The 14,223-nt window shown below is 36.7% G+C and overlaps 1 protein-coding gene across 1 annotated transcript in view; it reads right to left on the bottom strand.

Annotated features, from left to right (window-relative positions):
- The window catches only part of AHCTF1 (AT-hook containing transcription factor 1), a 74,216-nt gene that overhangs the window by 26,487 nt on the left and 33,506 nt on the right, over positions 1–14,223 (bottom strand). Inside the window, exons 20-25 of the mRNA XM_052653496.1 lie at positions 13,988–14,175; positions 4,878–5,022; positions 4,666–4,797; positions 3,848–3,998; positions 3,238–3,388; positions 2,800–2,907 (exon numbers count right to left, since the gene is read on the bottom strand). Coding sequence (XP_052509456.1) covers positions 2,800–2,907; positions 3,238–3,388; positions 3,848–3,998; positions 4,666–4,797; positions 4,878–5,022; positions 13,988–14,175 — 875 coding nt within the window. The remainder of the gene's footprint in view (positions 1–2,799; positions 2,908–3,237; positions 3,389–3,847; positions 3,999–4,665; positions 4,798–4,877; positions 5,023–13,987; positions 14,176–14,223) is intronic.

Genomic DNA, 14,223 nt, shown 5'->3' with positions numbered 1-14,223 from the left:
AAGCAAGGTCTGTGCAACAAGTGGTATACCTCCTGAGTAAGAGCAAAATTCTTGTACTAACAAGACGATGTGTTTAAGTTATATTTTAAAAAGATATGAAGAAAAAAAATTTTGACTGTTTTCTGAACAAAGTGTTAAATATCACATTAGGTCTTTTATTTCCTCAACAACTTTTTGACCATGATCCAAGTAGGTAATGCATTTTAGATTATACACATATAGAAAACATGAATTACATAAAATGGCATTTAGCCTTATTATATTCAGTGCCCATTGATATTATCTATGCTAAGCCACAATCCATTAAATTTTACTTACACTAATGCACACCCAATTTGAAAAATATAGAAGCAAGAAGTGGAATGACTTTTATAAAAGGTAAATATTCACACCTCAATCAGCTCAATTATGTGTTAACACTGGCTTTAAAGGATTCTCATAATAGTCCTTAGGCCTTTAGTAGGCCTGAACACTTATTATCTCTCCCTTCTTGAATTGCAGACCTATTCAATGGTAAAGCAGCTGCCTACAATAAGGGAGACCAGGGTTCAATTCTTGGGTCGGGAAGATCTCCTGGAGAAAGGAAATGGCAACCCACTCCAGTATTCTTGCCTGGAAAATCCCATGGATGGAGGAGCCTGGTGGGCAACAGTCCATGGAACTGCAAAAAGTCAGACAAAACTGAGCAACTTCACTTTCACTTTCAAGTACAAAGGAACTGAGATAAAGTGACTTGTGGGAAAAAACCAAAACTATTGGTAAAAAACCATGTCAGTGATAATGACTTCTATTTGAAGCAACCTTCTCACCATCTCCTTATGGTAATAAAGGAAAAGAACCTCAATTTAATAAAATCTAACCCAAAAAAGGGAAAATCCTTTCATAATTTGAAAAGATATCCATTATATACACTACAAATGGGTTGAGCCCAGTTGTTTTTACGTTATTAACTTATTCTGGAATCAAGATTGCCAGGAGAAATATCAATAACCTCAGATATGCAGATGACACCACCCTTATGGCAGAAAGTGAAGAGGAGCTAAAAAGTCTCTTGATGAAAGTGAAAGAGGAGAGCGAAAAAGTTGGCTTAAAGCTCAACATTCAGAAAACGAAGATCATGGCATCTGGTCCCATCACTTCATGGGAAATAGATGGGGAAACAGTGGAAACACTGTCAGACTTTATTTTGGGGGGCTCCAAAATCACTGTAGATGGTGACTACAGCCATGAAATTAAAAGACGCTTACTCCTTGGAAGAAAAGTTACGACCAACCTAGATAGTATATTCAAGAGCAGAGACATTACTTTGCCGACTAAGGTCCGTCTAGTCAAGGCTATGGTTTTTCCTGTGGTCATGTATGCATGTGAGAGTTGGACTGTGAAGAAGGCTGAGCGCCGAAGAATTGATGCTTTTGAACTGTGGTGTTGGAGAAGACTCTTGAGAGTCCCTTGGATCCAACCAGTCCATTCTGAAGATCAACCCTGGGATTTCTTTGGAAGGAATGATGCTAAAAGCTGAAGCTCCAGTACTTTGGCCGCCTCATGGGAAGAGTTGACTCATTGGGAAAGACTCTGATGCTAGGAGGGATTGGGGGCAGGAGGAGAAGGGGACGACAGAGGATGAGATGGCTGGATGGCATCACAGACTCGATGGACGTGAGTCTGAGTGAACTCCAGGAGATGGTGATGGACAGGGAGGCCTGGTGTGCTGCAATTCATGGGGTCGCAAAGAGTTGGACATGACTGAGTGACTGAACTGAACTGAATTTATTCTGAGTACCTTTATTCTTAGTATCAAAACTATTTCAACAACATTATGTCATTTTGTCTTGGATAAATTGTAAAAAGTCAAAAATTTTCAACAATTATGGTCATATTAAAGAGAAAGAATCATTACATTAAGAGATAGTTGTACTCTGCTATTGATGATCATGAACACTTCTCCACTCTCCAATGCCTTAAATAAAATAAACAATCACAGTTCCATCTTGGATACAAAATTTCAATTTAACTATTTACTACTCTAATAACCATAGGTTTAAGAAATAAAAGTATTATTGTACTAAAGCCACTTAAGACATTTTAGTAGGCTCAGTTAAACAGGAGCAAGTTTTTAGAAGCCAACCAAGATTAGCTGGGATTTACAAAAAATAACCTTCATTCTTGGGTCTGAATCAGAGAAATTAAAGAAAACAAACAAATAATTTATTTTGCTTATGATTTTAATACAACAAAGTTTGCTTTTCTTTAAGCAGTCTGAAATCATTAAGCGAAAATTCTAAGTAGATTATCAGCTGATGTAAAATTCCTTAAAAGTACTATAAAACTGCCCAAATTATTTTTTTTAAAGGAAGCATTAAAAAACTCCTTCAATAATTTAAAACAGTATTTATGAAGACTTCAAAGATAATTTTAAAATTATAGTGTAATTATTAAGTATCATCTCACACTGGTCAGACTGACTATCATCAAGAAGTCTTCAAATAATAAAAGCTAAAGAGGGTATGGAGAACAGAGAGCCCTCTTACACTGCCGGTGGGAATATAAATTGGTATAGTCACCATGGAAAACAGAATCAGGCTTCCTTAAAAAATATATAATGGACATATATATAATATACATATATATATATATAATGGAATTAGTCAAAAAAGGAATGAAATATTGCCATTTGTAAGCAACATGGATGAACCTGGAGAATACCATTACTAAGTGAAGTAAGTGAAATTAAGACAAATACCCTATCAGTGTAAGTCTTGTCTAACACTGTCTTTTAAAAGTGATTAAATAAATTCTTACCTAGAAATTCTTTGTGATGCCTTTGTAATTGGTGTTCCAACAAATGCCTCAGGCAGCTCTGGATCTGGGAGAGAATATGCTACAGGAGAGGGTTCCTCTACATTAGGACTACAGAGAAAATAAAAATTTAACTTTTGATTATGTATCACAAAGAAGACTAAATTATCAATACAAACACTGTAAGAAGGTGAGGTTAGATGGGAAGGGGACTATCTTTTTTTCACCATGTATATTCTGCTTATTTACAAATAACAATGAATATAATTGGTTTCAAATTTAAGAACAAAGAATATTCTTCTTGCAAGAAAAGTAGACAACACAAAGCATTTTTCCTACATACATTAATAAGCTCTAAGGCTGGACTGTTTATGAATGCAGCTGATAACCCAGGGAAGATTAGCAAGCAGCATTATTGTAAAAGGTGTAAGAAAAACATACCTATTGTAGACAGAGATGCTATTTTCAGGTTCATTACTTGCCCAGATCTCTCCAATTTTAGATAACACATTATTGATGAAAGTAGATCTTGTTAACACAGTCCCGGTTACAGCCTGCTTTGGAACTGCTGATAATGGTTTTGGTCTAGAAACTGTGAAACAAAAAAGGTAGTATTTAATTTCATCTCTAACACCAGGATTTTAAAGTAGATAGACTAATATGGCAAAGTGATTGGAGAAAACAAAACATGAGTAGTTCAATTATATTTGGTTTAGCAATATATGTGCAGAAATTTAACAATTTTGGCTTTTAGGAGATGGTGAGATAATTATTCTACATGTTTTCTAAAAGTCAGCAGTCTTCAAATGAAATCAAAAGAGTTCTGTCACTCTGCACTAAAAAAACTAGAAAGTTTAAAAGTTCTAAGGAAGCTTTCGCTTTCTTGGAGTAGAACAACCAATAAAAAACCAAACAAACAAAACCACAAAGCATCACTGTGATGAATCTAAGCAAAATTGAGCTAAACAGAAGATAACAAAGGTTTCAGAAGATAATCATTCAATATCTTTTCTAGCACAATATTTTAGGACATTTTTCAATGAAATCTTACCTTCTCGAAAAACTGATGATGCTGACAGATGGTAAGGCTTTGCTCGCTCAATGGCTAATTTTCGCTGGACTCTAGGAAGAATTTTCCCATATTGGTCTATTATAGAATTTCGAGTCACTGATCTCTCTCGCAAACGAGGATCACGATCATTCTACAGAATATAACATAACTGGTAAAAATTTAATCTTCAAAAATGTTAGGTGCTATGTCTATTATTTACATTTAAAATATAATTATGAATACACAAGAATACCTTCCTCCTTTCTACATACCCATTCTTCCAAACCAAAGACGTCATACACACAACCTAACTGCTTCATCAATTCTTACCCATCAATAAATTCCAAGTCTCTCCTTCCCAGCCTTGATTATTTACAACTAATAAAACCAATGATTTTCATTTACTAAGCAACATGTTCCATCACACACACCTCTGTGCATCCTCACAAAAGATACTATCATTCTACAATTAAGGAAACCAAGGTTCAGAGTGTGTCCAAGCACACAGAGCCAATGAGCAATTAGTCCAACCCCTAAAGTCCATGCTTTTTGCACTATTTATTTCCTACTGTTTTCCTCTACCAATTGCTATTTTCCCTGAGTGAGTAAAGTAGTTAGTCTGGCAAGACTGTGGGCAGATTCCTTAACAGAAATGGCACATATAAAAGAACTGGATAAGTAACAACATCCTGTTTGTCAATTCTGCTACAGAAAGTGAGGATTTTCTAAATTTAAGATTATACAAAGCTCTTCTATAATGAAGTCATCTGTTTTCCCTATTCTCTTGTCCCCCCATAATAAAACAAGTTCAACTGTACCATAAGATTAATCTTCAGAGTCTGGTTCAGCTTCAAGGCAGGAATATAATTGGCACGCTGCAAATGGTGAACTAAAAGGAATTCATGATTCTGAACACTTGCACTGGACTGTAAAAATCTCACCAAACACTCCTAGAAAGAAAAAAATAGATTTGTAAGCTACTAACTTATCCTAAATTTCCAGATATAAGTTTACACTGACAAATCCTTACCTGCTCAGTGTCTGTGAACGGTAGCTTCAATAAATCCTCCATTAAGCCCATCTCCTGACAGACTTCATACGTATGCTTGAGCAGCTCCTCTATATTCAACCTATTAGAATGTTGTCGCAGTAAAGTCCAGGCCTCCACCATGCACCTGAAATCAATATTTATCAAAGTTTAGTTTTAGAAAAGCTATTTAAAATGTTCAAAACAAGACATCCACCTGAAGAATCCCAAAGATACTTTGTGCATGCATCTTAGTCGTGCCTGACTCTGCGACCAACATGGACTGTAGCCTGCAAGGCTCCTCCGACCATGGGATTTCCGAGGCAAGAACACTGGAGTGAGCTGCCGTTTTCTCCTCCAGGGGATCTTCCTGACCCAAGGATCAAACTATCTCCTGCACTGGTAGGTGGGTTCTTTACCAGTGAGTCATCTGGGAAGCCCCAAAAGATACTATGTACATATTATTTAAAAGTACTTTAAAATTTTATTCAATACTAATCACTGTGAAGTAGTAAAGAAAATAAGGCAGCTTTAAAAACTTTATCATGGAATGTTGACTATTCCATGTTATTTACTGACTATTCCACTGAAAATAAAAATCAAAATTGTTTTTGGACAGAGAATGGTTTTGAGAGTACGAGTTGTCTACTCTCATGACCACGGTAAATGGGAGCTGCAGCTCACTGTCGATGCCCAGCATCGTTAAGAGAAAATCACACTGCATATAGTTAGCTTAGGAAAAGACCAAAATTCAAACTATGGTTACTACTTCATATATGCATACTGCTTTACACCATTTTAAAGTTGAAAAAATTATAAGTTGAAGCATCGTTAAGTCAGGGACCATCTGAACCCAAGAGTTCAAGAAGACAAAAATCTAATGCAATCTGGACAGAACTGAAATATTCAAGTGAGATTCTTAAGAAAGTGACACTGAGCATGAGAAGAGTAGAAAAGAAAATGAGCAAAGACCTAGAGGCAGAAACAGCATATTGTGTTTATGGGAAAGTAGAAGCCTTAGCTTAGCAACTCTTCTTAGTAAGATTTCGGCTTATCTACAGCAAGATCTGATTAGAGAACTTAGGTCAAATCAGACAGTTTTAGAAACCAAGTGGGGCTGCTGAAACATCCTTCTGTGAGCAATAGGTCATTAAATGAAGCAATGTGTCTCATGATACACTGATAAGTAAAAATCAACATGAATATTAAGAATTTCTAAAAATTAACCAATAAACAAAGCCTGTGAGTCTTTATGTACTTATATAAATAACAAAATGTCTTGAAAGACACATACTAAGATTAACAATGATAAGTCTCACATGTAGAATTTTGGGAAGGGCTGATAAGTGTCAAAGCAGAAGCAGGTGTAGAATAAAAAATGGCAAGTAGGTAGGAATAATTTTCTAAAAAAAAGTCATCATTCCTAATTTCAAGTGAATAGGTAATTTTGATTTTAATAGTCCAGTGGCTAAGACTCTGCGTTTCCAGTGCAGGAAGCCCAGGTTCCATTCCTGGTAAGGGAAGTAGATCCCACATGCCACAACTAAGACCAGGCACAGCACCCCCTACCAAAAGCTTTAACAATAGTTTTTATTGAAATAATCACAAAAATTGAAATAACGACTTGCAAATAAAAAACTGACATGCATAAAAAACACAGAATACATGAACCAAGTTACAGCAATTAGTATTCATAATGAAAATGCATCTGAGGAAATTTTAGCAGCACTGCCCTAGACTTTCTGTATATACAAAGTTTCTTGGGGAAGCAAATCCCACTGTTCGCAGTTCAGGACCCTAAAATTTTTATTGTTTGACTAGAATATTTTACATATTCTACAAAACTTATAAAAACAATAGTGCAAATAAGTAAAACATTTAGGGGTATTACCTAAAAATCTACATCTGAAATTGCCTTGCACTCCTTTTTCTACCAGGACAGGCAAGACAGTGTGGTTGTTATAACCTGAGTATCTAAGAGAGGTAGTTTTTTCCCCCAAAATAAAAAATCTGGGAGTGTTAAAAATGAGCACACCATTTCCACAGAAAGAAAAATAGATAATGAAGATGAATGAACATCTAATCATTAATTTTAATATAAAGAAATAGATGAAGTGGGTATCTGTTAAATCTGATGTAGGATGGGTACATGGAATTTTCATCGTACTATAGTACTATTCTACTTTTGCGTATTCTGGAATCTGCTTACAAAATGCTTGAACCAAAATAAATTTCAGCTGCATCAAAAATTTAAATGATAAAACAAAAATCACAAAGTAGTAACAGAAACAGCGAGAGGATTAAATAATATTGAAATAGAAGAGACAGTCATAAAACATTGGCAACTCTAATTTCATAAAACAGCTCTTCATGAAAAGATGCATTCTACTATTATAGTGAGACTAATCACATTAATATTACCATTTTCACCAATCAACTGGATAAATGTCTAACTAAAGGGTATAACACAAAGTGAGACACACATGGAAGGTAATATGCCTTATCAAAATTAAAATTGCAAATATCTTTTCACCCAGTTGGAGAGGAAATGGCAACCCACTCCAGTATTCCTTCCTGGAGAATTCCCTGGATGGAAGAGCCTGGTGGGCTACAGTACATGGGGTCACGAAGAGTCCAACACGACTGAGTGACTAACACTTACACTTTTCACCCAGTAATTCTACTCCCAGGATTTTACAAAATAAATTTGCACTTGTGTAAAATGGGTGGTTACTCATACATCGCAGTGTCTGAAATGGCATAAGATTAAAACCACCCAAATGTCCACTAAGCGAAGGCAGTTAAACAAATCCTGGTACATCCACATAATGAACTATCATGCAATGATTAAAATAAGGAAGCTCTTCATGTACTATCAGGAAATGAATTCCAAACTAAATAACTTTTAAAAATAAGCTGCAGATGGATGACAGCATGTATTTTTTAAAGGGGGGAGGGGTGGCAATGACATACATGTGTATTTGCTCAGTATGCCCCAGAATGTCTCAGGAAAGAGGCACTAGAGATTACTAACACTGTTTGGGTACTGTGAGGAAGCTTAGGTGGCTGCGAATTTACTGTGTATCCTTTTGTAATTTTAGAAAAAAGCATGTAAATATCTTACTATTCAAAAAACAAAAAGAACCATATTCTTGCCTCTCTTCTCCCAGCCTATATACATACAGGCTTCCCTGGTGATTGAGATGGTAAAGAATCCACCTAGAATGCGGGAGACCTAGGTTCAATCCCTGGATTGGGAAGATCACCTGGAGAAGCGAACAGACACCCACTCCAGTATTCTGGCCTGGAGAATTCCATGGACAGAGGAGCCTGACAGACTACAGTCCATGGGGTCGCACATATATAAAATATTATATATATGCTATATATAATACGTGTGTGTATGTATATATATAAACCACACACACATATATATACTTATTTTGCTGCAGGAGGTCTTAGTTACAGCACACAGGATCTTCATTGTGTCACGTGAGATCTTCAGAGCTCACAGATTCTCTAGTTGCCGCCAAAGGGGTTAGTTGCTCTGATGCATGTGGGATCTTTACTCCCCTACCAAGGATCAAACCCATGTCCCCTGCACTACAAGGCAGATTTTTTAACCACTGGACCATCACAGAAGTCCCTGGATATGTTTCAAGTTTTCCACTTTAAAGTATGATATCCACTCCCAGTGAGCAGATATACGAGGTAAGAGATTAATTTATTTATGATTTATCAAAAACTAATCTAATAACAGTAAGCATACCTGAAAGCAAAAGACAAATGATAGTATATTTTTCTCAGTTTCTCCCATAGCAGGAGAAGGCATAGCTACCTCCAACTTCAAGAAACTGACGATCCATTTTGGGCCAACACTTAAACATAAATTTTAAAATAAGTAACTCTCATATGCCCACTACTCTCCTGCTCCTCATGGCAGGAAGGCACGACGCCAATAAAAGCAGTAAGAAAATCACCTCAATTGATGAAAGGCTAAAACTAGCATGCTAACAGTAAAGTTAAGAAATGTATGGGCGTTCTTGGCAACACAGCAAGAAGACAGCCTTAGATACACTCCTGTGACAGGCTCTAAAAATGACAGCTCAAATATAAACAGTCTTTTGAAATGGATCATAGAGATCACAATGAAAAAAAATTCAGAAATGTAAACAAGCAACTACTGATTTCCAGTGATTAGTGTAAAAGTTAAAATATTAGGAAAAGATGAATCATAAATAAGAGAAAGTTGTTGTAGCTATGTTAACAATTACTCGTGATGATTATTCCACAATAAGAGGTTCAAGTCATTAAAAAATAACAATTTAAAACTCTTATGTACCTAATACTATATTCAAAATACAAAAAGTTAGCAGTATTACCAGGAATAGACACATAAGCATTAGAGGAGGCAACATGCAAACGTTTCTTTCTTATTCATTTTTTTAAGTTTATTTTTTGGTTGTGCTGCAAGGCATGCAGGATCTTATAGTTTCCCAACCAGGGATCGAAGCTCACTCCCTGTCCTGGAAGTGAGGAATCTTAACCACTAAACCAACGAGAAGTCCAGCAAACGTTCCTTCAGTCAGTTCAGTTCAGTCGCTCAGTCATGTCCGACTCTGTGAACCCACGGACAACAGCACACCAGGCTTCCCTGTCCATCAACAACTCCTAGAGCTTACTCAAACTCACGTCCATCAAGTAAGTAATGTCATCTAACCATCTCATCCTCTGTCGTCCACTTCTCCTGCCTTCAAACTTTCCCAGCATCAGGGTCTTTTCCAATGGGTCAGTTCTTTCCATCAGGTGGCCAAAGCACTGGAGTTTCAGTTTCAGCATCAGTCCTTCCAAAGAGTATTCAGAACTGATTTCCTTTTAGAATAGACTGGTTGGATCTCCTTGCAGTCCAAGGGACTCTCAAGAGTCTTCTCCAACACCACAGTTCAAAAGCATCAATTCTTCAGCTCTCAGCTTTCTTTATAGTCCAACACTCACATTCATACATGACTACTGGAAAAACCACAGCTTTGACTAGATGGACTTTTGTCAGCAAAGTAATGTCTCTGCTTTTTAATATGCTGTCTGGGTTGGTGATAACTTTTCTTCCACAGAACAAGGGTCTTTTTATTTCATGGCTGCAATCACTATCTGTAGTGACTTTGGAGCCCAAGAAAATAAAGTCTGTCACTGTTTCCACTGTTTCCCCATCTATTTGCCATGAAGTGATGGGACCAGATGCCATGATCTTCACTTTCTGAATGTTGAGCTTTAAGCCAACTTTTTCACTCTCCTCTTTCACTTTCACCAAGAGGCTCTTTAGTTCTTCTTCACTTTGTGCCATAAGGGTGGTGTCATTTGCATATCTGAGGTTATTGATATTTCTCCCGGCAATCTTGATTCCAGCTTGTGCTTCCTCCAGCCCAGCGTTTCTCATGATGTACTCTGCACAGAAGTTAAATAAGCAGGGTGACAATATACAGCCTTGACGTACTCTTTTTCTTATTTGGAACCAGTCTGTTGTTTCATGCCCACTTCTAACTGTTGCTTCCTGACCTGCGTAAGAGTTTCTCAAGAGGCAGGTCAGGTGGTCTGGTATTCCCATCTCTTTCATAATTTTCCACAGTTTATCATGACCCACACAGTCAAAGGCTTTGGCATACTCAATAAAGCAGAAATAGATGTTTTTCTGGAACTCTCTTGCTTTTTCCATGATCCAGCAGATGTTGGCAATTTGACCTCTGGTTCCTCTGCCTTTTCTAAAACCAGCTTGAACATCTGGAAGTTCACAGTTCACATATTGATGAAGCCTGGCTTGGAGAATTTTAAGCATTACTTTACTAGCATGTGAGATGAGTGCAATATCGTGGTAGTTTGAGCCTTCTTTGGCATTGCTGTGAAAACTGACCTTTTCCAGTTCCGTGGCCACTGCTGAGTTTTCCAAATTTGCTGGCATATTGAGTGCACCACTTTCACAGCATCATCTTTCAGGATTTGAAATAGCTCTACTGGAATTCCATCACCTCCACTAGCTTTGTTGTAGTGATGCTGCCTAAGGCCCACTTGACTTCACATTCCAGGATGTCTGGCTCTAGGTGAGTGATCACACCATCGTGATTATCTGGGTCGTGAAGATCTTTTTTGTAGTTCTTCTATATATTCTTGTCACCTCTTCTTAATATCTTCTGCTTCTGTTAAGTCCATACCATTTCTGTCCTTTATCGAGCCCATCTTTACATGAAATGTTCCCTTGGTATCTCTCATTTTCTTGAAGAGATCTCTAGTCTTTCCCATTCTGTTGTTTTCTTCTATTTCTTTGCACTGATCACTGAGGAAGGCTTTCTTATCTCTCCTTGCTATTCTTAGGAACTCTGCATTCAAATGGGTATATCTTTCCTTTTCTCCTTTGCTTTTTCACTTCTCTTCTTTTCACAGCTATCTGTAAGGCCTCCTCAGACAGCCATTTTGCCTTTTTGCATTTCTTTTTCTTGGGGATGTTCTTCCTCCCTGTCTCCTGTACAATGTCACAAACCTCCATACATAGCTCATCAGGCACTCTATCAGATCTAGTCCCTTAAATCTATTTCTCACTTCCACTGTATAATCATAAGGGATTTGATTTAGCTCATACCTGAATGCTCTAGTGGTTTTCCCCCCTTTCTTCAATTTAAGTCTGAATTTGGCAATAAAGATTTCATGCTCTGAGCCACAGGCAGCTCCCGGTCTTGTTTTTGCTGACTGTATAGAGCTTCTCCGTCTTTGGCTACAAAGAATATAATCAATCTGATTTCGGTGTTGGCCATCTGCTCCATGTGTAGATCACATTATGGAGTCACAATGCAATTAAGAGAGAAAAGAATTTTTTAAACTATATTTGTACATTAAAGCATCTAAATAATTAATATGGAAAGAAAAAAATCATAATGATAATTAAAAATACTTAGAAAAAAAATCATAAAAATTGTGGGATGATGCCAAAGTAATATGCAGAACATTCAGATTTACATTTTTATGTTAGTAAAGATAAAAGGTTGAAAATGAGACACCAACTTGAGTTAAAAAGCACAGCAGAATGAAACCCACAGAAAGTGGAAAGAATAAAGATGATTATACCTATACAGAAAGGTTTTCCAGCTATATTGTACTTCTATTTTATTAAAACTGAACACGTAATGTTAAGACCTGAAAATCTGAAACTGTTACTTTGAGGCTATCGTGTACTGTGCATCATGATTACTTTTAGGAAAATCTATTTGCCATAACTGTGATGGTATGTCCATAAAGAAAGCTCGTATTAACTGAAAAGCTACCAGCATAAAGGTTTCACAGAAAGAGAAAGATGATCTGAATAAAGAAGAGGTGGTAGAGGATATAGGCAGGAGTTAGGCTGGAAAGTTAGATAAATGATGCAATGATGGCTAACTCAAGAAGGTTCAATATACTATCCTTTACTGGGCTTCCCTGGTGGCTCAGACCATAAAGAATCCCCCTGCAATGTGGGACACCTAGGTTCGATCCCTGGGTTGGGAAGATCCCCTGGAGAAGGGAACGGCTACCCACTCCAGTACTCTTGCCTGGAGAATTCCACAGACAGAGGAGCCTGCCAAGCTACAGTCCATGGGGTCTCAAAGAGTCAGACACAACTGAGCCACTTTTACTTTCACCACCATTTACTAATGATTTACTACTTGCAACTGCAATAGTGCTTACGCCATTTAACTAAACCTCAACATGTTGCAAAGCAGTCATTATTAACCCAGGAGGAAACCTGGGCTCAGAAAGGATAATTTAACTGCTTCTGATCGTATTTCAGAATGTAGCAGAATTCAGGTATAAATTCAGATCTATCTGAGTCCAAACACTGTCAACTGTTACAATCAGTAACTATTCCAATATTGTCATTTTAAAATGTAGATTAATTAATATAAATTCACACAACAGCTAGAAAACCGAACACCACCTCAGTAATTATTTTAAAAATTTATTGAATTTGAAAACATGTTATCTCACAAATGGCATTCTGAGTGGCCCTTTGTTTTAACTTCTGCATTTACTGTAAAAGACACTTAATGATGCTATTTTTCTAGAGACTAGATAACCAAGGCTTTACCATATTTGAGAAATACAGTTTTGAAATTACATTATATAAAGGTTGCATTATTATAAACATTATCAAGTACTAGAACTCTTTAACCCATTTATTAAGCATTTATGTTCTTTAGCTTCTTTAACTTTTTGTTCTTATATTCATTCTTGATTTGTTCAGCTGAGCCAAATACTTTAAGTAGTTTAGCAGTTCATTACTTTTGAGGACATTGTAAGTTTCAATGTCTAACAAGTCTATTATTAAATTGCAGATCTGTCTGAAATGTAAAGATCCAATCCTCTCTCCTCAAAGCCGTATGGTTCATAAATGACAATTTGGGGTGAGAAATGGCCAATTTTTAAATATATAAAGAAAATATAAAATGAGTCAACCAGTAAGATTCAGCAAAAAACCAGTATGAATTAAATAAAAATAGTTACAATCTAAGAAGTTCCAGTCCCAAACAAGTTTCCCAACTACCTGGGTATTAAGAAAACCCAATAACCAGACCACTGTATTCCCAATCATGCCACTTAATTGTCAGTTAGCATATACATGGCAAACATAATTATTAGAGCAGCTGTGTATTGCTATAATGCAACAGCAAAGTTAAAGAACTGCAACACCCAAGCAATCAAGACTAACAAGAATATCAGAGTACCGTCACTGGAATATACCATCAAAGAATATAATTTATTAACTCAGCATAAACTTCATTCTTTCTCTATTTCTGGCTGCTTCTCGGCATAATCAAACCTCAACTGTCCAAGGAGAAAACTGTCAATACTGCCAGGTAGAAACCAACATAATTTTTAAACCTCAGTCTGATTTCCCCTTTTACTCATTACTTCTTTTATTCATCTTATTCTAGGTAAAAGGTGCTTTACATTCTTCTCAATGATGAAAGATGAAGAACATAAGAATACTGTGCAATGCAACCAAGTCAAAATATCTATTGCTCTATTTCACCAGTTCCATTTTATTAATACATGGCCAAGAGTTCAACTGTACTTTCGAAACAGGTACTCACCTATTAAAAAGCAGAACAGTGAGGTGAAGGATAACATCTCTACCACTGGACACTGTTGGCTTCATCGTCTGAATGTACCTGAGGGCCTGTCTGTGCTCGCCCTGACTCATAAAGGCTTCAATCATCTTTGAATGTTGCCATGACACAGGTTTTGCAGTAGCTGGGTGAAACAGCAGATCCAAACCACTCTGCAAAAATGACAGTGAAAACTGGTGAATTAAATATAACGCTTTGCA

The sequence above is a fragment of the Budorcas taxicolor genome, chromosome 16 (assembly GCF_023091745.1).
Source record: "Budorcas taxicolor isolate Tak-1 chromosome 16, Takin1.1, whole genome shotgun sequence".
Taxonomy (NCBI): domain Eukaryota; kingdom Metazoa; phylum Chordata; class Mammalia; order Artiodactyla; family Bovidae; genus Budorcas; species Budorcas taxicolor.
This window is presented reverse-complemented; position numbering and strand designations above follow the sequence as displayed.